This window comes from Hibiscus syriacus, unplaced genomic scaffold (assembly GCF_006381635.1).
Source record: "Hibiscus syriacus cultivar Baekdansim isolate YM2019G1 unplaced genomic scaffold, ASM638163v2 tig00005352_pilon, whole genome shotgun sequence".
Classification (NCBI taxonomy): Eukaryota; Viridiplantae; Streptophyta; class Magnoliopsida; order Malvales; family Malvaceae; genus Hibiscus; species Hibiscus syriacus.
The window spans coordinates 151,174-174,211 of NW_024062053.1; the positions used below are offsets into that span (position 1 = coordinate 151,174).

General features: G+C 32.9%; 1 protein-coding gene and 2 pseudogenes across 1 annotated transcript; 1 reads left to right on the forward strand and 2 right to left on the reverse strand.

Moving 5' to 3' along the window:
- Nucleotides 1-1,613: 1,613 nt before the first annotated feature.
- LOC120199117 (LRR receptor-like serine/threonine-protein kinase GSO1) lies at nt 1,614-5,497 on the forward strand. Its single transcript, XM_039200315.1, has 11 exons — nt 1,614-1,815; nt 2,283-2,430; nt 2,709-2,780; nt 3,416-3,487; nt 4,118-4,189; nt 4,308-4,451; nt 4,536-4,616; nt 4,687-4,758; nt 4,880-4,951; nt 5,107-5,178; nt 5,273-5,497. The coding sequence occupies exons 1-11, from the start codon at nt 1,731-1,733 to the stop codon at nt 5,361-5,363; spliced, it is 981 nt and encodes a 326-aa protein (XP_039056246.1). The 5' UTR covers nt 1,614-1,730; the 3' UTR covers nt 5,364-5,497.
- Nucleotides 5,498-5,741: 244 nt separating this feature from the next.
- Nucleotides 5,742-7,805, reverse strand: LOC120199118 (annotated as a pseudogene).
- A 3,369-nt stretch (nt 7,806-11,174) lies between these two features.
- Nucleotides 11,175-16,289, reverse strand: LOC120199119 (annotated as a pseudogene).
- Between the last annotated feature and the right edge of the window lie 6,749 nt (nt 16,290-23,038).

Sequence of the window (23,038 nt, forward strand, 5' to 3'; positions counted from 1 at the left end):
AATATTTATCAAAGAAATAAATTTCATCCTCATCTCACAACGTTTATGTCTTGAACAAAAGGTTTTATTTATTGGAATAAATTTGAGTTTTTTAATAAATAAAAAAATGGTTCGAAAATCGAATGTAATATCTAATATCAATCAAGGTTTAATCTTAAAATAGATTTTATAATATTTGAATCATTATAACAGTCGGTATATTTAGTTACATTAATTTATTAAATATAGAATATTAATATTAATAATAATATTAATATTAATAAATATTAGCTGCATTTATTAAGATAATATTGATGATAAACTACGTATTTAGTACTTAAATTATCTATTTTAGTATTTAAACTTTTATTTTTTTTAAATCATACCTTATGTTTAGTTTTTGTTTCATTTTAGTACATCGTCGTTAAAAACGTAACGTGTTTAGTACCTAAACTATCAGCTTTGGTCTGTTTTCGTACTTAAACTTCCAATTTTTTCAAAATCATACCTAACGTTTAGTTTTTGTTTCATTTTAGTACTCACCATTAAAAATGTAACGTGTTTAGTACTTAAATTGACCCGTATGGGGTTGATGGTTGATACGAGTTGCGTCCTTTGTGGTTCGGGGATTGAGAGTAGGGATCACCTATTTTATAACTCGATGATATAATGTAAATAAAAAGTAGACCCACAAAACGCATCTCAAACAGTTTTGCAATCAAATTTTATTATATCTCAGTCGGTATATTAACATTTAACTCAGACAACTGTCAATTACTTAACAGAAAAAGATAAATTTGAAATATATAACTAATCAAATAAATATTTTATGATTTTTAATAATCAAAATCTTCAATAAAATATTATCCCATAATCTGAAATTATTTTATAACTATATCGTCGGACCATTTGTATACCTTAAATTTAATATTATCGTGTTTGGTTAAAAGAATAAAATACTATTGATATGTATATTTAACCAAATTGTCCTTATTATATATTTATTTTTTTAACAAGTTGGAATATATTTATATATTTTCTTTGAAAAATTTAAATTCATAAAATTTATATAATTTTTTTACAAAATTAACAATATAAAAAGGTTTAATGAAAGAGTAAAATTTTATTTTAACCCCTGAATTTCATATAAAATTTTAATTATAGATTTTTTTGTAAATCTAAAATAGTTTAAGGATAAATTTATAATTTAACCTTCGTAGAATTTTTATTATTCAATGACAATGACAATGACAGAATAATGATATTTTTGAAAAAAAATTTAAGGACATTTTAGTCCAAAATACCGGTAATCCAACAATACCTAAGGAAATGGAGGTAATGACATTCCCGATAATATACCCAAAAAAATTCACTATTAATAATCTTATATTATCGAAAATGAAATTCTCAACTAATCAAACGAGAGAATATGAATTTCATTCTTATATAAATCTCATATTCCCTCAACCAAACGCCCTGAACTAAACAGTTACGCTTGCATGAAATTATTCAATAGTTCATAAACATTAGTAAGTGGCCAATTTTCCAAATCTCTGTCGGCAAAGGTCACCACGAAGAGACCAAGTAAAAATTACTTTATAAATATATTTTTAATACAAACTGTGGTGGCCAACTGGCCGTCGGCGGATCTCCGCTGTAGCTTATAAGTATACATAAAATTATAAGAAATTTAGAGTTTAATTTCAGTTTGTTTGGGGTTAGACTTAGATCTTTGTCTCTGCTCCAAAACTATGGTTTCCCTTTGGCCACTAACTTTGATTTGCATTTTAGCTTTTTCAATCTCCATTACTCACTGCAAGACTCTCAAGAGAGATGGTCAGTTTTTCCTTTCTGCTCTTCCCACTTAGATCTTCCCTTCATTGTTCTGTTTGGTTGGTGAGAAAGTTTTTTTCTTTTTGAAAATTGCTGAGAAAGTTTAGCTAGAAAAAATTGAGAATTAAAAAAAATACCCAGAATGTCATTTTTTTTGTTAAAATGTAAAACCCACCATTTTCTGATTCCAAATTAACGTTTTCTTTTAGTAATTGTGTTCTTTTTGCTTCTTTACTTATGTTTTCATCTTCTTTAGAGATGGTTTTTTGCTTTATTATTTGTCAGTCAGATCTTTACTTGCTGCTCATTTAGCTTGAATTAGTTTAGAGCAACTTGAATTGATCTTTGGTTAAGAATTTAGATCCAAGAATCTGTTTTGTTGTAGTTATCATCATTGAGAAGATTAAAATAGAATGTAAATATGCTTGATGAAACGGCTTGATATTTGATGTGTGCTTTTTTGTTGGCAGTGAAAGCCTTAAATGAGATAAAAGCATCACTCGGATGGCGAGTTGTATACGCGTGGATCGGGGATGATCCTTGCGGAGATGGGGATTTACCGGCTTGGTCCGGTGTAACTTGTTCGACTCAAGGAGACTATAGAGTTGTTACTGAATTGTAAGTATTGCAATCTAAGAAATTCTGTGCATAATATGCTTATTAGTGAAAAGGTATGTTTTTGCTTCACAAATGCAATCTAATCAACAATGCAAAAGCCTTCCGCTATTGATTCTCATCATATGTATACTGTTTTAGTTCCACTGGTATCTTGTCTCGTTTTAGAGGCTAGGGAACTCATTCGAGTGAAAACTTTTCTGCCTTGATTCATTGTTGTTTGTTATTCTATATGCTTTTATCGACTCTTAGATCATCATTATTTCCATTTTCTTTTACAGGGAGGTCTATGCAGTATCGATTGTTGGTCCTTTTCCTATTGCTGTAACTAATTTATTGGATTTAACAAGACTGTGAGTTCATTCTTTCTCATCCATTAAGTCTCAAAGGTCAATGAAACATGTTCCTTTTTTTTCCCGACTGTATCCGAGCTGTAACTTACAAGATCAAGTTCGGGTTGACATCAATTATTTCAAGTCTTTTAGGAGTTTGAATAATGCATGTACTTGAGTTTCATTTCCTGCTTTTGGTCCGTAGAACATGCAGATGAAATCAGCATTTTAAATTAGTAAGCATGTATGAATAAATATGCTACTTTTGTACTTTTCTTATACTTTCTAGTATAAAGTGGATTAAAAATTGAGAATAAAAAAACACTTGCCGATAACTTGAAAGCTTGATGCAAGCATGGATTCTTTAGATATCACCCTTGTATCTTTTCAATCAATTGCCTTGCACGTTTAATGTGGATTTACGTGTGCTTAACTTGTACACCACTAAATTCAAATTTGATGCTTTTAATGTTCACATAAATTACGCTCCCCCGAAATAGTGATGAAATTATATGGTATCTTATTATGTGGTTAGTCGTGGATCTCGCTTACAAAAAGCATTTATATTTACAAAATAATCATTGTTGTCGATTAGCACTATCATGTAGATGTTCTAAATGAAACTTCTTTCCTTGTTGACTTTGCTAATGTGACAGGGATCTCCATAACAACAAGTTGACTGGCCCAATTCCTCCTCAAATTGGCCGACTGAGACGACTTAGAATGTTGTATGTTTTCTTCATTATACTGTTATGCAGCAGACTTTAGAATTACTCTTTCTCTCTGAATATCAGCATGGATCAACTCGTTTCATATACTTTATACTGCATTTTGCCACAAGATAAAAAATTATGATTTCCGGGTCTTTATCATTAGTGAAGTAATTGCTCTGAAGTATGCTATACACCAGTTAGGCTGTAGCTTGTTGCTATGTTACTTGGACTTTGGTGTGATTGTTGGTACAATTATGCGTCGAACATGTAAGTGTTTACCTTTTTCTATGGTTTTCGATATTGGAGGGTCAAATCCCTATACTCATATCCAAAACAATATGTCCGACAGGTTTTGGACACGGGTACTTAGAGAAAAAAATAGTCAGGAGCATCATAGGAGAAGTCCTATAAATATTAAAACCTTATCAGCGTTTCTAGATTATACTCATCAGTTGATCCAAGCTTTATATTTCGATATTAACCATGTTGTGATATCTAGACCATATTTAAAAGCACCATTTATTTTCAATGAAAGAATGACAGATAATGTTGACAAAAGCAATTTATTTCGTTAAATTTGGTTATCTTCCATCTGTGAAAACGTTTCTTTCAATTTCTAATGACCAACTTCAATGTATTGCATAGAAATTTGAGGTGGAATAAGCTCCAAGATGTCCTTCCTCCCGAGATTGGTGAGCTTAAAAGAATGACCCATCTGTGAGTAACTTGCTCTTATATTTCCCGGAATATCTTTCTCCGTGTTGAATGGTTTAAGTATTTGTATATACATGTATGTCCGAATGAGTTTGGAAATATCTAATTGAAATTTCTTCAGGTCCTTGAGCTTTAACAATTTTAAGGGCGAGATTCCAAAGGAGCTCGCAAGTCTACCTGAGCTCCGCTATCTCTACCTTCAAGAAAACCGTTTCACTGGACGAATTCCACCCGAATTGGGCACTTTACAAAACCTTCGGCACTTGTAATATACTGTTTACTTTTTGCTTTATCTTACTATAACGATCTTTCTTTCATTATTATGCTGAAAACTCGTTTTTTTCTTCAGGGATGTTGGTAATAATCATTTGGTTGGTACCATTCGGGAGCTTATTCGTATTGAAGGCTGCTTTCCGGTTCTACGCAATCTGTATGTTATATTTAATTGTTAATGTCCATGTGATCGAGTGCAAAGTTTCTTAAGTTTGCGTTTGATGCAGATATTTGAATAACAATTATTTGACCGGAGGAGTTCCGGCTCAGCTCGCAAATTTGACAAATTTGGAGATACTGTAAGTGCGAATAATGCTTCGATTTAAGTAATAATCGAACCAATTTGTATTTACGGGACTCTTCGTCTTTTCAAGTTTTGGCCTCCCTTCAACTTCTCTTACTTTTTTGTATCGTTTGCAGGTACCTTTCATACAACAAGATGTCTGGAGTGATACCAGCGGCACTCGCCCATATTCCGAAACTGACATATTTGTGAGATTTTCTAAAACACTAGAGTCCAGTTCGATTTAGAAATTCGGACGAATTCTATTTCCGAGGCTCTCACTATCTTGCTGTTAAACGCTTTTTCTTTTTCGTGTTCTTTGCTCCTATGCTTAACATCTACTCTCGAACATCGATGATACCAGCTACTTGGATCATAACCAATTCTCAGGACGGATTCCCGATGCATTCTATAAGCATCCTTTATTGAAGGAATTGTGAGTCGTTTTCGTCGCTTAGTTTACGAGCCAAGAAACCACAAACGTGGGGGAATGAACAAATATCTAACCCTCTGTTTTACACCAAATGCAGGTACATCGAAGGGAACGGATTCCGACCCGGAGTGAACCCCATCTGTACACACAAGGTCCTTGAACTCTCAGACACAGATTTCTTGGTTTAAGCAAAACTGTCGAGAGAACCCAACCTGATTGTCCGAATTTTCAATTAATATTGCATTCGTTTGTTTCAATAGAACATATATTTTACATATGGTCTGAAAGAAATATAAATGATCGCATATCACATTTGTATTAATGAAATTTCAAGATTTGTCAAGAGGAAGATGTTAGCCAGTATTTTAGTTAAAACGATGCCGTTTTAAAAAAAATTAAATTTTCACAAAAACAACGTTATTTTGCATTTATATCCGAACATTTATTTATATGATAATATAATTCGTAATCATTTATAAGTATAATAATTCAAATATTATGGTATGAATATAATAAGTCACATTACATCTAAAGCCACATCCAGTGATTAAAAAAATAAAAAATAATTAAATTACTAAAATGATCTTTCTCCATCTTTAGTTGTATAATCTCTAGAGCCTTGAGACTGATCATCACTTACGCCACAGCAGGCATGTTCTACAACCAAGGATCGAGCGGCTTCCCGATCGAATACACAATGAAACCAATCTCCCTCAACATCTCGACATCCATGACGTTACGACCGTCGAACACAAATGCCGGCTTCTGCATGTTGTCGAAAATTCTCCGGTAATCGAGCGTCTTGAATTCGTCCCATTCCGTAAGAATGCACATGGCATGAGCGTCCTTGGTTGCGGCGTAAGCATCCCACGCAACGCTCACTTGCTTCACCGAAGTGGGACTCATCGGCTGGAGATGGATCGGGTGATCCCAATCAAACTTGTTCATCGTCAAGTCCCTCTGGATCTGATCCTCGGTGACCTGTGGATCGTATATGCTCAAGCGTGCCTGATCACCCAGCAGGCCTTTGCAAACATCGATGGCTGGAGTCTCCCGCGTGTCGCCTGTATCCTTCTTGAATGCGAATCCAAGGATGGCAATTTTCTTACCTGAAACCGTGTTGAACATCGACGACACGACCCTGTTTACGAATCGGTTCTTCTGGTAATCATTCACTTTAATAACTTGTTTCCAGTAGTTTGCAACTTCAGGCAGTCCATGGCATTCACATATATAGACCAAATTCAATATATCCTTTTGAAAACAAGATCCACCAAAACCAACACTGGCATTCAAAAACTTTGAACCGATTCTCGAGTCCTTACCGACGGCATGGATACTTGGGAAACATCGGCACCGGTGGACTCACAGAGAGCTGACATTGCATTAACCGATGAGATACGCTGAGCCAAGAATGCATTGGCGGCGAGCTTCGAGAGCTCTGCGGACCAAAGATTGGTCGTAATGATCTGGTCTTCGGGCACCCAATGAGCATAAACATCTTTCAATGCTTGAATTGCCTTTAAACCCTCGGGGGTTTCCCTGCCTCCAATTAGAACCCTGTCCGGATAAAACAGGTCCTGAATTGCAGTTCCTTCAGCTAGAAATTCTGGGTTCGACAGGATCTGATATTTGATCCCTTTGCTATTGTGGGTCAGGATCCGTTCGATCGCTTCCGCCGTTTTCACCGGGACAGTCGACTTCTCGACAACAATTTTGTTCGATTTCGATACATCAGCAATCATCCTGGCTGCACTCTCCCAATATGTAAGGTCAGCAGCCTTGCCAGCTCCAAGACCTCGGGTTTTCGTCGGCGTGTTCACGGAGACGAAGATTATGTCAGCTTCCGAGACATGTTTCTCGACGTCGGTGCTGAAAAATAGGTTCTTTCCCCTGCACTGCTTGACCACCTCATCAAGACCAGGCTCGTAGATCGGCAATTGGTCACCATTCCAGGCCAAGATTCGAGAAACCGAGATGTCGACAACGGCTACTTCGATCGAAGGGCAGTTGAGTGCAATGACTGCCATAGTAGGACCTCCAACATAACCAGCTCCAATGCAACAAATCTTCACCATTTCTTCGGGGGTTTCCACAACCTAAAAGAACGAGAATTTAGCATTATGTTGGAAACACAGATTTCCATCAATGATTGCTGATCAAATATAAATTTTCTCGGGAAACAACACTGCTCTTCACTCAACGATTACGAACAAACATAAATTTTCTTAAATTAAAACCTTATCCGACACTCATCGTGCACGAATTCCAAGTAACACAGAGTTAAATAAAGAAAAAATGGGAAATCCAATAACAAAACATATCAAACATAAACAACTCTCCCCCACTGAAACATTCAATCAAACATGCTGAAGGCAAACAAATGAAAATCATAAAGAGAAGCTCAAATCATACCTTGAAACCAAAAGGTAAGGGGAAGGAGAACAAAATAATAATAAGAAAGACCCAATAGCAAGAGGTCCTTAAATAACCCCAGAAAACGTGAAATTACTTCAGATCTAAAGTGTAGCTTTCACACATGAAAGTCGGATTTTCAGTGAAAAAGGAAGAAGGGGGAATGTTCAACACGTTTTCAAAGCAACACCAATGACTGTCACCTGTCAAAAACTGTTCATTTCTTTTATCATTTCACGCTTTGTGAATATTGGGATTTTGATTTCCGTTTAATGAATTCAATGGAATTTGAAGAAATCCCATTGCATTGAATTCAAGTTTGGTTGGTTTTTTAAAGAATCGATGTTCTTCTGACAGCAGCGGTAATTGCCAATTGGGCAAATGGCTCAACCTTTTACACCAAAACGCGTTCTGCGCTGTATATACGTTTCTTCTTTTTTCCCTTTTAAGATTTGGCAATTTTTTACGTAATTATTGAGTTAATTGCATCATATGTTCTCAAATAATAACATCATTTTAAATTGGTCTTTAAACGTTTAAATATTCTAATTTCATCCCAAACTATATGTGTATACTAGTCATATTCATTGTTAATAAAATCGGCTATATTTTTGAAAACAAAATAAACTTTAGGTTAAACTATGGTTGAACCTAATTACATATTTGGATGAATTTGGGAATGAAATTGGAAAATTCAAAAGTTTAAGGACTAATTTAGAATGAAAGTTATAGTTTAGGGACTAAATTGGAATAATAAAAAATTTAAAGACCAATTTACAATGGTAGTATAATTTGGGACATATGTGCAATTAACTCGTAATTAATTCCTAGTTAATATTATTTCATGGATCGGCAGTGTGAAAAACATATAGGATAAATTACAAGTTTAGTACTTAAACTGTTAGTTTTGATCTGGTCTAGTATCTAAATTTTTGATTTTTTAAATCTTAACGTTAATTTTGTACGAGGAACTAAACACATTAATTTTTCAACGGTGGGTACTAAAATGAAATAAAAACTAAACGTTAGGTATAATTTTGAAAAAATTAAAAGTTTAGATACTAAAATAGACCACAACTGATAGTTTATGTGCTAAATGTGTAATTTACCTTAAAATATATTATATACTATTTTGCACACTGAGGAGCAAAAAATATATTTTATAAATAAATTTTATGATTGATATATGTCATATTTAAATGATATAAGATCGGTACGAATCAAACAATTCCAGTTGTTAAGTAATTTGTTGTTATCCTTTAAGATCTTATGTTTGAGCATCACATATGTGAGTGGTATGTGCCTTCATTGTTAAAAGGTTGAAAGTTTTTGAAGAAATAATACCTTGTATTCACCTCATATATATAAAAAATGATTTAAAATGATGGTTAAATTACACTAATGGTACATTGGCTATAGGACGATACTTTGTTCAATCTTTTTATTATTAAAAGTTAAAAAAGTATTCTCCGACTATATGACGTTGTTTTGTTGAGTCACTTGATTATTAAAAAGTTAAAAAGTACTAGTTCGAAACATATGAATAGTTAGATGATCATTTTAAAACTTTTACTAGTTGAGGGACTCAACAAAACAACACGCTATAATTAAGAGATCATTTTATAACTTTAAATAGTCGGAGACAATACTCTATAACTAGGACATTTGTATAGTTTACCCTAAAATTTTAAGTTATGATATGTAGTTAAAACTTTAAATTTTAAATAATATTTAAATGATATACTATTTTAGTTCTTAAAATTTGATTAAATATCATTTAAATTATATTTTTAGATTCACATTATGATGTTTAAAATAATATTTTATTTTTTTAAAATACATTTTAACAAAGTTATTTCTGAATTTTAAATTAGAATTTTTAAAATAATTTTTTTTAGAATCAATTTTCAGAAACATATTTTCTCCGTAATTTAAAAACAATATTAAACCAACTCTTAGATGTCTAAAAGTTGAGAAATAGCGTGGTTCTTGAGCACAAAAGATTTCATTTAAATAGCTGATTAAATAATTAATCGCTACAAATCAATAGTAAACAAATTGTATTTTTTATAAATAATTAAATTTGACTAAAAAAAAGTAAGAATGAAATTGATAAAAGAGATGTAAAATTTAAAAACTAAATTTATTATTAAATAATTATCATTACATTCTTAATAAAAAAACATATTGAAAGGGACAGTCAAAACCTCCAAACGTGGACTACAATAGCAGAATTGGAAGATAGGAAGAATGAATGGGGGCAGGCCTAATCAAGTCTTGGAAAGAAAGGTCAAGTATGGTGGAGAGTTTGACCTAATTTCAAAGCCTCTTGATTGTTGGTTTGCGATTCAACAGTTAAATGCCAAACATGAAAAATAACAATAACTATTTGAAGAGTAATTGATTAGGTTTTGATTGAGTTTTGATGAGTCGTCCAAAAAATTTCGGAGCGACTTTTGGCTTAATTCATGGGGTTTACTATTAAACTGAAATGCCTCTAGCAATAACAATTTAACCTAAATTTAATAAATTCCTGACTCCCATCTTATTTAAAATGTATTAACATAACTACCTCAATAGTTTAAAGGAATGATTAGTAGTCCCCCATCTTATTTAAAATATATATATATATATATATATATTAACATAACTACCTCAATAGTTTAAAGGAATGATTAGTAGTCCTAGAAATCTCAAATTCAAGCACTAGATAAACATTCGTTGTTATTAAATGATTAAACTTGTAAGCACCTTAGATTAAAACATATTAATATCAAATTTTATATTTGATTAGGCCCCATCATTCAAATAATAGAAAAAAAATACTCCAACCTAACCCAAGGTAATAAAGATTTTTTATATGTTTGGGAAAATTCTTATCTATGACTTTTTTCAATTAAATCTATATTTTATCAAACAAAAATAACTTTTTATACACTTAGATCAAATGGAGAATTTCAAGTCAAATAAAAAATTTCTAAACCCAAATCGGATCAGATTCGTACGACAGGGATATACTTTTAAGTCAAATTGATCAAAAATTCGACCTGTACCATCCCCATTTTAAATACACTATATCTAATTCTAAAACAAATATAAAATTTCCCTATGTACACTGACGGTGTTGGTATATGTTAAGTGTATCAATTGCCACCCCAAAAGTTTTAAAACTTTCATTTTACCCATATAAATTATATATATATATATATATATATATATATAATATAAAAAAATGAAACCCCTTTTAAAAATGTTTTGATACCCTTTAAAAAAGAAATTGACCTTATATTTTAAAAAATATTTAACAAAAAAATATTCAATTTTCCTACTTAAAAATATTCAATTTTCCTATTTAAAAAAATTCTTCATATAATTTCCAAATTTGACGCCCCAATTTTTTTCTAGCTCCGCCCCTGCCTATGTAATATGTGAATCAAAATAGTCTAAATACATGTAGCATGGAAAAATAAATGAAAAATAAAACAGTGTAAATACGGATTTAAAATATTTTCCCCCAAAATTAGACCCTTTTTATACATCTCAAGGGCTTCTTCAGTGTTTAGTTTCTTAACAATAATCCTATACACACATGCCAAAGAAAAAATAAAAGAAACCCAAAGGCGATATATTGGTATTGAAAGAAGAAACAAATTACGTATTGAGATAAAAGAAAAACCATCAAGTCAGCCTTACCGCCATTTCTTGAAGAAGGGCTCGCTTCTGAGATGCGTTGATCACGTGATTCGTTTCGGCAGTCTCGAGCAAGTCGGCCATTATGGCAGCAGCATGACCTAGTGGTTCCTCAGCTGTCCGCCTCAACATGAAGGCCTGCCCAAATTACGTAGTTGTAAAATACTTGTCGATCGATGTTTTCGATTGTAACTTGGAAGATGTACCAAGTGCAATGCAAGGAATCAAGGCTCTAATGGTATAGCAAACATGAGCAAAGATAAAAAAGACAGAGAGAGAGAGAGAGAACCTGTCCAAGATGTGAAATGGACAATGTACAAGGCTTCTGAAACCAAGGTTCTCCATCGATTTGAACAGGCAATGCAGCAAAGAGTTGTATCTTAATCGACCGTCCCTGTGCAAGTCTTCGAGCACGAGACAGCCCCACCTATCATAACACAAACCACCACAGCTCACAGATATTCTCCACAACAGATCTTCAGTTCCAAATTTCTAGACTATATTAAAAAAAAAAAAAGTTGCATGGAAGACAATTGGTCATATTGTATATGTTTTTGTCTAATTTAGTCTCTCCAAATAATTTGATTATCTCTGGTCCCTATACTCAATGTGTGTTTTCATTCCGGCAGCCAACTATTTTGCTGTTAATTCCGTTATTTCATATATAGCTAGCATTTTTTTACAGTTGGACATATAATATACCTCAGGACTGAAAATACAAATTTATGAGTAAAGGGACTGAAAATGATTCGATTATAGTATAGGAATAAAATTCTTAAAAAACGCATAGTACATCCGTCTAAGAATTTGACCGAAGACAATTTAATGCTTTACTCTCCCTCATAAAAGAAAATGACAAAAGCGTCTGGTGTTTTGCTGTGACAAAACGAAGCTCTTTAGGACATTGGATCAAACTAGATGGAACTTGTTTCCACGTTCCTTCAATGTATACTAAGTTTATACTAAATCCTCCATTGAGATAAGAGATTACCTGCAGCTTTCCAAGGTGCCAAGTCCCAGATATGCTGACAACCTCCAGTACTTTATCATGCATAGACTGAGAATCAAAATTATCGCATGTCTCATCCTCGTTATGCCAAAGATCTACACCCCCCATGTAGCTTCCGATGTTTGCAACAAGTACACCTTCTGCATCCTATGTAGGTTTAGAGCAGCATCATAAATTTTACAGCGATAAAACCAAACAGTTATTTACTCAATAGAACTCTTGATCATCGATGTATAAACAATTAGTTTCTGACGGGAAAAGAAACAAGGAAGAGTCGAATAACCAAAACCAAGCTTGACAAAGCCTGTATTTATGAAACCAAGAGAATCATGTGTAGCTATTGTTCTAATTGAAAACTTTTTGAAAAGCTGAAAAAACATGCAAGACTTTAGAAAAAAACTCTTCTAAACATCAATGCATAATATCTATTTTTTGCAAGTGTAACTAAATAAAAGCTAGCATCCATACCTCAGGAACTTCTATTTCGATACCATCCACCTCTACTCTAACTTGCCAAGGAAAATCTGCGAATGTCCTATCCATAATACTCTTAGCACCTTCTCTTGCATAAAGCACTTTATTCATAAACTGCGGGTGGAATTGGATAATTAAATGATATAAGATCATTAGGACATGCAAAAGATATCAAAGTAAAACATAGACCAAAATGCATCTAATTCATGTGCCACCTCCCAATAACAATATTTCGAGTTTTCTTTTCTTTATATACTTCAAAGCTAATATGTTATTCACAACCTTAGGTTCAAACTTTAATTATCTATGTAGATCAACAAATTCAAACTGAGGTGTAAAAGTGAGGATCTGCATAAAAACACACAAACATATTTCATTGCCAATGGACAAGAGTTCCATAATCAGGACAAGAGTTCCATAATCAGGCAATAATCGAGCAATAAAATGTTGACATTTCAAATTGTAAATAACATTTATAGAAAAAAAAGTAGAGGCGTGGTAAATATAAGTTCAATTAGAATAACCGGGAAGCCTGAAATTTAAAATCCATTAGGTTGAAGAAATTATACAATTATTCAATCAACTGTCACTGTTAATTTTACATGGCATTTCAAAATGCATAATGCAAAAAGATCATAACTACCTGATTATAGAACTTCTCAGGATTCTCCTCTCTTAAGTTGTGGATATCCAAAGCAACCTTTGCATCACAACCAATCCCTGTGAGAGAATCATAATCAAGGATAATACAACCAAGTTATAAAAGTAAACAAGATGTTAGAAATACCAATGCACTGATCTAACCAAGATAATTGGACAAACTAAAAACTACTCATCAGCCATCTTAAATGCCAAGCATCACGTTTAGTCTAAGATTTTGGGCATTCCAGGGTATCATGGACAGACAGATATTTACAAACATAAGAAAGTTTAAGTTGCAGCAAAGTAGAAACCCAAGTAAATAAAAAAACCCAGCTGCCATATAAATCAGATTCTCTTCATCTTGCAATTGTTTTCCTCTGTGTGGGGTTCAATTTTCTAGTTTACACCCTAGACATTTAACTTAACCAGACTATAAAATAATTAGAAGAACTAGTCTGCATACCAAGATAGTTGTTCATAAACTTTGGAGGTTGAAGTTGCTTCCCTTGTTGGTTCAGAATAGCTACTTTCCAGCGGTCAAGGATGGCCACTGCAGCATGCTCTATTTGTTGCAACACTGTGCAAAGGCCTCCTTGTCTCTCCACCGAGCCCAAGCCACCTCCCCAAGATAGTACCCTGGCCAGATCATTTCCAGTTCCAGCAGGGAGAACAGCAACTGGAGGCGGAGAAACAAAGTTTTGCTTGTCTACAGCATTAAGAACCCATCCAACGGTACCATCTCCCCCACATACAAGTATTCTCAAGTGAGGCACCTTTCTGAATAAAAAAAGACCCACCTCTGGTCCCTGTGTTGAACTCAATTCAAAAACCTGAGAAATTTTTTATGAGAAAAAACTTCAAAAACAACAAACTGTAAAACCAACTGGTGACCAATTTTAATCAGAAGGTCTCACAAACACCAAACTGGAAACAGATCGACAACACCACAAAAAAAAAACCAAAGCTAAAATCAGAGTCGGTTAAAACATAAAATTGCCAATCCAAGTGGAGCAATACAGTATCACTGTATAAGGTTATCACTTTATTAAGGCACTCAAAAATATCCCTTTATCTTTTACAAGAATTTGGGGGAAGTCATTCTTGACCAAGTGGTAGCCGCGTGCAATTACAGTTTTTTGCTTTCACAATTTTCCTAGCCGATAGACTCTGTCTGCAATAGCAAAAAATTTAAAAATTTTCACAACACCTTGAGAGTCTGTTTTGGTTACTCTTCTACTTCCAAGTGCATATTTTTTTTTACACGTGAATAACCAGAAACAGATAGGTGGCTCTGATTTTAGTTTTTTGTTAATATATTATTAAAATGCTATATTTTATCAAGTTTAGCTTGCATGACACTCTTTATCATCTGTTAAGATGGTCATTACTTCTCAATCTATGATCACAAATAAGTCAACCGTTCCAGAAAACATGGGGGTATAAATTAATCTCATCGGTTTTGGGCAAAAAATGTCAGTAAAGTGGAAGTTTTCATCTTCCTCTTTAGCCCAGAGTTACTCCAACACAGGTATCCACAACCACCACTAAAAATTAAATGAAACAGAAAAACAGAACTTCATAGCTAGACAATCAAACCTGAACAGGATTCAATAGAAGGTTCATGCGCTGCTTAAGGGAATCTCCACGCTGTGCACCACTCTTCTTGTTGACGAAGACTAGTAATGGTTTTGCATCTGGTGGCAGACCAACCAGCTCATATTTTTGCTTCATCCTTAAAGCGTGAGACTCGTCTTTCTGGTTAATTGATCCACTTCTTTTGAAACTAGGCTTTTTATCAATGTTCTTACCAATGCCACCATTTTGGCGTGGGGTTCCCGGGTTCATGCCACCATTGCAGTTATCTTCATTTACATGAGAAACATTTATCTTTTCTGGGGTATCGGCAGTACTCTCTGTGGGCATGTCGCAGAAGCTACCATTACTACCTGTATCAAATGATGCTTCACTATTCTGCCGCTGCTTCTTGCTCCGACTCCTAATGGTTGCCCGTACTGAAGAAGCAAGCTCATTTGCACCATGTGTGAGAGAGCTAAGAAATCTAGAATTAGGGCTTAACTCCTTAACATAAAGAGGTGAGAGAATCAGCCTTCCAAATGGACCTAAATCACAAATATTACCAGTTTCGCTAGACATACTACTGTGACAGTCCACATGTAGGAGTCGTTGGCACCACAAGCAAAACCATATAGGAGAACCAACGAGAAAAGACCCGCTACATGGCTCTTCACAATAGCTACAGAAGGAAACATCATCAGGTTGATCAGTAAGATCGGCCCATCGAACTGCCCACTGATGCATCACATGATCAAAGCCAATCATAGATACACACTTGCAATCCTTGTGTGCACTCGAAGAGCAGCTCAAGTGAGCAACTGTACCACAGATGCTACAACGATGAATGAAACTATCTGAAGACATCATAGGCCCGAGGGTTTGAGAAGGTGACATTGGCTTTAAGCAAGCACAACAATTTAAATTCTTTGCACGGGATACAGATTCCAACTCCCAAGTATGAGGAGCCATGGGAACCTTATGCTTGGCCTTGGGTTTTTTCTTCGACCTGGCTACAGCTTTCATCCAACTTAAGCTGATATTTCTTCTCCACTGGAAAGCTGTATAAACTATAGTTAAAATACCAACTAGGCCAGTAATAACACAGAGAAAATGAAGAACCGTGAGTCAGCCAGCATTTCAGCTGGATTTTTGTCCATCCAACCGGGCTGCAACATTCGTTCTTCATCCATCTTCAAACTTATATTATCGACATTCTAATGTAACTAACAAACGCCACACCCTCTAATCACCAAATATAAATGTCAATACCAAGAAAGAAAAGGGAAAAGCTTGCTTTATATTATGAACAAAAATTCAGATTCATATCATTATCCATATCCTATACTTGTTATACCATCTCATTAGATTCACTTCTAGTCTAACAGCAATCCTCTAAGCCCCCCTTTTTTCAACCTCAAAGAATAAAAAACCTATATAGAGATAAACTGCTAACCCAAATCACTAACATCCAATAACACAGAAAACTCCAGTGCCTTGATAAGAGCCGAGAAGGAAAATAAACAAACAATACCTGCAAAATAAGTAACAATAAATTCGATCAATTCGATTGATCTCGTGATGTATGCAAATGCAATGCACTGTCCGGCTACGGAGAGAACATAGTAAAATTAAAACAAACCAAACCAAATCGTACATCTGTTTCTAGGATCACGAATAAAATAAAGAAAACTTCTCAGTGAAGTAACCTTGAAAATTTCCCCTAAGCAAACAAACAATGAATCAGATAATGAATGACTTTACCAAACAAACAATGAACGATGAGAAACAAATCATTCAAAAGGGAAGATTGAGACTTACGATAAGCGGGCAATACGAAAGAGAGAGAGAGAGAGAGAGAGAGAGAGAGGATCGATGAAATCGCAGAGAAAGAAAACCCTAGAGCCAAGGAATGATCCGTGTGGAGGAATCGAGAACAGAAGAAACACAAATTAAAACAAAATAAAATATATGTAGAGATCCAAGGTTTCGAGCGAAGAAGAAAAAAAGAGGCGGGGAGAGCGTGTACGGATAGCGCGTGTAGAAAATGGGTGCCAGGTTGCGTAGATTCTGAATCTTCGTGAAAGGATGACACGTCGTTTATATGGGACCCACTTTGTTGTGAGAAATTGAATCAATAATTTGAATTTTAGAAGTTTATCTTAATATACAGTTAATGAATATACTATCAATTTTGTTATTATATTTTTTTAATAAAATTGTTAAAAATTTATTTAAAATATTAATATTTTTTAACATTTTTAGTAAAGTGTCCAATAATAACAAAACTGATAGAAAAAATAATATTTTATGTAGCGTTTTACTGAATATGTAAACAAAACCGTTAAAACACCCAATAATAACAAAACCAGTAGAAATAATAATGTTTTCGGTAATTTTTTTTATCGGTTGTGTTAAAAAATAATAACAAAACCAATATCATATTTCCTTAACTGTATATTAAAATTATCTTTCCTTAATCGTATATTAAAACTGTTGCACGTAAAATTTTCCCTACCAGTTAATCAAGTATTCAATTACTATTTTATGGTTTTATAAAATATAATATAAAATGATTTTACATTCTTAAAAATTGTGATAATTAATAAATGTCATTAATTCATGATTTCATTTATAAATTAAAAGGGTAAGCGTTTGTGGATACATTAATAAGAATTTGTTTTATAGTTTTGTACATTTGTGAATGAAATCCTTTGATTGACTTTATTTTATTCCTATAATAATGTTTAGTTAACAAAAAAATAATACAATTTGAAATTAATTAATTTTAGTTTAAATTTGGTTTTACAATGCCTTTCTACTTTCAAATAGTAGATATGTTTTATTTCTATATCCATAACCTTTTATTATTACACTTTGTGTTCCATGTAATTTGTCCAAGTTTATTAGCACGTATCTTTCCCGAGGAGATTTATCTTTTTATAACTATATTCTAATATACTTATTTTGATTTTTATTCACATTTATAACTTTTTATTAAATACTTTTTATATTTTCTTTTATCTTAGTTGGAAGTTATTTTTTTACGAATTTGAATTTAAAATCTAAATATAGTTAGAGAAAAAATAGAGTAAGTTTTTTTCTCCAAGTATACATATATTTTGAATGTAATATCCCAAATTTTGACTAGTGATTAAAATGTAAGTTTTGAAAGTTTGAGAATTAAAATATAAATTTTTTATAAGTTTAGGTACAAAAAATATAATTTTAAAAAGTTATATATTTTAGCTCGTAAATGAAAAGTTTGGCCTAAAATGAGGATTTTTTTGGGAATTAGATTTTCATCACAGGATTTGTGTTAAAAGCTATACAACGATAAAGTTCGGTATTGAAATCGGATAATTGGATCGAACCAAAATTTTATGAAAATTTTGAAGATGTTAGAAAATGGTTGGAAATATTATTTTTATATTTTAGATCATAGAAATTTGTCTCATAACAACGTAATTTTTTAGATTTGACCGAACAGTGTAATTTTAGTGACTTAAATGTAATTTTCAAAAATTGTATGGCCAAATTAGAAAATCAAACCCAAATTGATTCATCTTTGACCAAGAAATATTTTAATGGAAGTTATTACATTGACACATTGTAGTTAACAGGGTTCACTAATGACAATTTTGGAATTTTTCATTAATTGAATTTAATATTCAATTAAATAAAGTTAAATGCCATGTGTATTATAAAAATGTGCTAGAAAAATAAGAAACCCATCAGCCATCTTCTTCAAGCTGTCGAATCCACCATAGCTAGGTAAGAGTTATTTTCAATTTGATTTTTAAGCCTATTCGATTGATTTTTGGATTACGCTATTAGATAGAGAATTAATCTACCTTAAATTCTATATCTTTTGGTATAAAAATTACATGGAAATGCTTAGATGTTGAGATTCATGAATTGGGTGTTTGAAGAACATGTTTGGTTTTGAAATTTGATGGAATATTTTTATGTTATTGAAGTTGTTGGATAATTCTAATTCATGAGTGATGATTAAAATCAAGTGTAGAAGCTTAAATCATGTTAGACCATGGTTAGGGTTTGTAGAGTTGATTGAATTTTGATTTGATTTTGATGTTGTGATGATTGGAATAACATAAATTTAATGTTAGGAGGTTGAATTCATGCTTGAAATTGAATGGAAATCAAGCACTATGTACTTGGATAGGTTCGGCCACATGAAGAAAATTAGGGAGAAAATGTTGAAAATTTTCTTATGGTCTAGGATTGATATTAGAAGTATTCCATGTGTTGAAAACATTTTGATATTTCGATATAACAAATTAAGTTAAATGAATTTTAAGATTTTCCAAAAGATTTTCTAAGTATATTCGATATAATTATTCGAATATCAAAATATTACTCCAAATCTTTCAAATGTCATTTTTAATCCTTACTCAAGTGTAAAATTAAGTTTTAATCTTAAAATAATTTCAAAACAATTTTACAAAGTATTTTGAACCGTTTCAAAGCAAAAAATTTCAGATTGTCCAGAGGGAATCGATTCCCCCCCAAGGGGGTATCGATTCCGCCTGAATGGTTTGGCTTCGAGAAAAACAAAATGCTCGGAGGGAACTGATTCCCCCCCAAGGGGGTACCAATTCCCCCTGTTTAACGGTCGAAATATTTGAATTTTACACTTAGGGAATCGATTCCCTATGAGGGGGTACCGATTCTCCCCACGCTCCAAGCTGTTTTATTAATTGATTTCACACTAAAACGGCTCCATTGACTCCACTAATCATCTTCAACGTTCAGAATCAATTGAAGGAGTATTTAGCTTATAAGCCATTGATCAACAACAAGAAACAACAATCAACAAGAATCAAGAGAGAATCAAAGAGAAAGCATCAAACCTCAAGTTTGAGCATTTTCAAGCCTATTTCATTCAATATTCATTTTTTCTTTCAAGAACACTTATTGTGCTCAATTGTATTATTCTTGAGTGTTCTTTCTTTTTTCTAGAATTGTGCAAACAATCTACCTTGTGAGGATTTCCTTGTAAGTTTGCAAATTTGTAATATTTTCTTTGAGAAAGAGTGTTCTCAAGAATTGGGGTACATTCTTGAGGGAGTTATCTCTTTGGTCTCAAAAGAAAGAACAAATTAGTGAATTTGTTGGAAAATCCTTAGTGTGGATAGCTAAGGTAGTGGACGTAGACTTTGGTTGAGAAAGTCGAACCACTCTAAATCGCTGTGCAATTACTTTCAATTTTCTGCAAAAGCTTCCACCAAAATTTCAATTGCCAATTCAACCCCTCTAAGTTGATCCCATCGATCGATTAACTCAACAATTGGTACCAGAGCCTCACTCATTCTAGCCCTCTTCACCGAAGCCTCCCTGCCACTCCGACCATCGCCCATGGTCGCCGAAAATCCCAAACCAAACAAAAAAAACTCACCAACCTATTTTTGACCTCCTAAACTCAGATCTATGGTCTAAATAACCTAACAAAGCTCCTAGATACCCCAAAACTCCCTAAGACACTTCGACTTCTTTTCACTCCAATTACTGCGAAGACAAAATCATGATATGATGATTTTTAGGTCTCTAATGAGGAAATACGGCTTGAATAAATCAGTTTGGATATTTAATGATTTTATTTGAATTTAAGTTTAATGTTTTGAATTGTTATGATATTTTAAGTTAAGTTTTATATAAAGAAAAATAATATTATGATGTTGTTAAGTTGTTTAATATTTTATGTCACCTTAGTTTGTTTATAATACTCACCAAGTGAATACTTAGCGTGTGATGATTTTCACACGTAGATAAAGAAGGACAAGTGAAGTAAGGAGTCGAGTTGGCATCAATAAACAAAGAACAATTAAAGGCATCAATAATGATATCCTACTAATTTAAATTGTCTAGATGGCATGTATACGAATAAGAATTGTCTAAGATATATTATTAGGGTTATAAATATGAATTGAAGTTTTATATTTTAGATAAAAATAATATTTTACGAGAACAAAGAAATATTTTAAAATTAGGCAGTTTTTAAGCAGTATTGTTTACTATTGAACTACTAAACTTCTTCTTAAAATTAAGTTTGATTTATATGATAATTATTATTTTATGATTTTACACGATTAATGGAATAATTGTAAAGTTAAAAATTGAATGTTTTATAATGGAACAAAATTTTAAGCATTTATGATAAGTGAATGTTTGTAAAGTTGATATGACATAATTAGCTCGTATTTTGATATGTATAAGGGCTATGGGTGTTACAAGTATGATAGCTTGTAAGTTAAAAAAGATTATGTCTAGGTCTGTCTTCTTCCAAGACTTTAATTTAATGGGAGTGGCTTAACAACTACCCTTTCTTTTTCTGTGTGCACTTATGGGTTGAGTTAATCTTTTTATTAAATAAATATTCTCTTTGGATTACAGTGGTGTGAGAAATTATTGGCTGTACAAATTGCATTCTTGCTTCTCAGTAAGGGACTTGCCGAATATAAAGACTTTGTATTGAAAAGGTTTCACATTTTGCTTCTTCCATGAGGCTTATGCTATTTTGCTTGCATTTATAACATGTTTAGAAATAAAAATTGTTAATGTAACGACCCGAAATCCGGGTTAGTAGTTTGGGTAAACCTGAAATTCATTTTAGAGCCCAAAACAATTATTAAAAATATCTTAGACCAAGGCTAAGTGGATTTGGGTTGTGTTGGACCCAAAAGACTTATGTAAGGTGATGCTTTTCATATGGGCTTGAAAGTATAGGGACCTAAAGTGTAGTTTACTCATTTTATTTTAGTTGAAAATATTCCCCTTGTGTTTATATTTTTCACGTGAACCAAACCCAAAACTATCTTTCCAAATACTTTTCTCTTTCTTCCTTCTAGCATTTTCCATTTCCCTTCCTTTCAAGAGGTATGTTTCAAGCAATCCCATCATAGTTAGCTTGAGTCAAGGTAAGATTATGAATCACCATTATTCAAGCTTTAATTTAAGCCCCATTTTGCAAGTTTTCCTCTATGGTTTCCAAAATGGGTTTTTGGGAGGTTTAATAAATCCAAGGATTCTAGGTTGTTTTTGTTAGATTTAGGTTATTGGAAATATTCTAATCCTTATTTTCATTACATAGTTAATTTAGAAACTTCTTTTTCTTCTATTTGATTAGTGAAAGAAGTGGGTGAAGCCTCCAAGACAAAGGGTAAGGAAAAAGCTTCTATTGAGTGAGTTGGAGCTTTGCTTTTAGTCTAGAAATCAAGGTATCCACACTTACAAGTTCTCTATACTCTTAGTGGGTCATGTTAATGTATTGAATAGCATGAAGGTAAGAAATAAGCTTATTGAGCATATCAATGGTGATTTTATGTTTTGGAATTTTAAGCATGATATAAGCCTTATTTATGCCATTTTTATGACACATAAGACTTTAAGCATGTTTGGGGACCTCACAATGTCTTTGGGAGTGAGATATAGCATTTTTGTGCTTGTTTTTAAGTCTTTTGAAGGTTGAGTATTGATAATATAGGGCTAGTATCGATATTTGTTTTTCATTTCTGGGTAGAAAAGTGTTTTTTGGACAGAAGTATCGATACTCTTTCAAGAGTATTAAAACTTTGGGTCATAGTTTCGTAACTCCCAGAAAGTATCGAAACTAGGCAGAGCAGAATGTTTAAAAGTATCGGTACTTATATAAAGTATCAAAACTTTTGTAGGAGTATCGATGTAATACCCCCAACCTGTACCCGACCTGGATACGAGTCTGAGGTGTCACATTGACTTCTCAAAACATTTACTTTTACAAAATACCCAAGATTCAGTTTGATATTTCTAATAAAACCATTTACTTTCTATGCTATAAAACATATGGTTTTACAAAATTGATCAGAGCGTATCTAATACAAATCTTTTAACTACAAGCCAACTAGATTCTATATAACAAAATACATGTTATTCATTTATGTTCTGATCTGACCTTCAGTAAGGAGAAATTAACCTGTCTTGCTCCTCTTAGCTTCTCTTCCTGCTTTCCTGAACCTATGTGTGAAACACTCACACGCTAAGTTATAGACTTAGTGAGACATA

Excerpts from the sequence above, each read along its gene's own strand:
- LOC120199117 (XM_039200315.1), top strand. The coding sequence starts at position 1,731 with ATGGTTTCCCTTTGGCCACTAACTTTGATTTGCATTTTAGCTTTTTCA. Across the intron at positions 4,452-4,535 it reads TTACAAAACCTTCGGCACTT|GGATGTTGGTAATAATCATT; the intron begins GTAATATACTGT and ends TTTTTTCTTCAG. Across the intron at positions 4,952-5,106 it reads ATTCCGAAACTGACATATTT|CTACTTGGATCATAACCAAT; the intron begins GTGAGATTTTCT and ends CGATGATACCAG.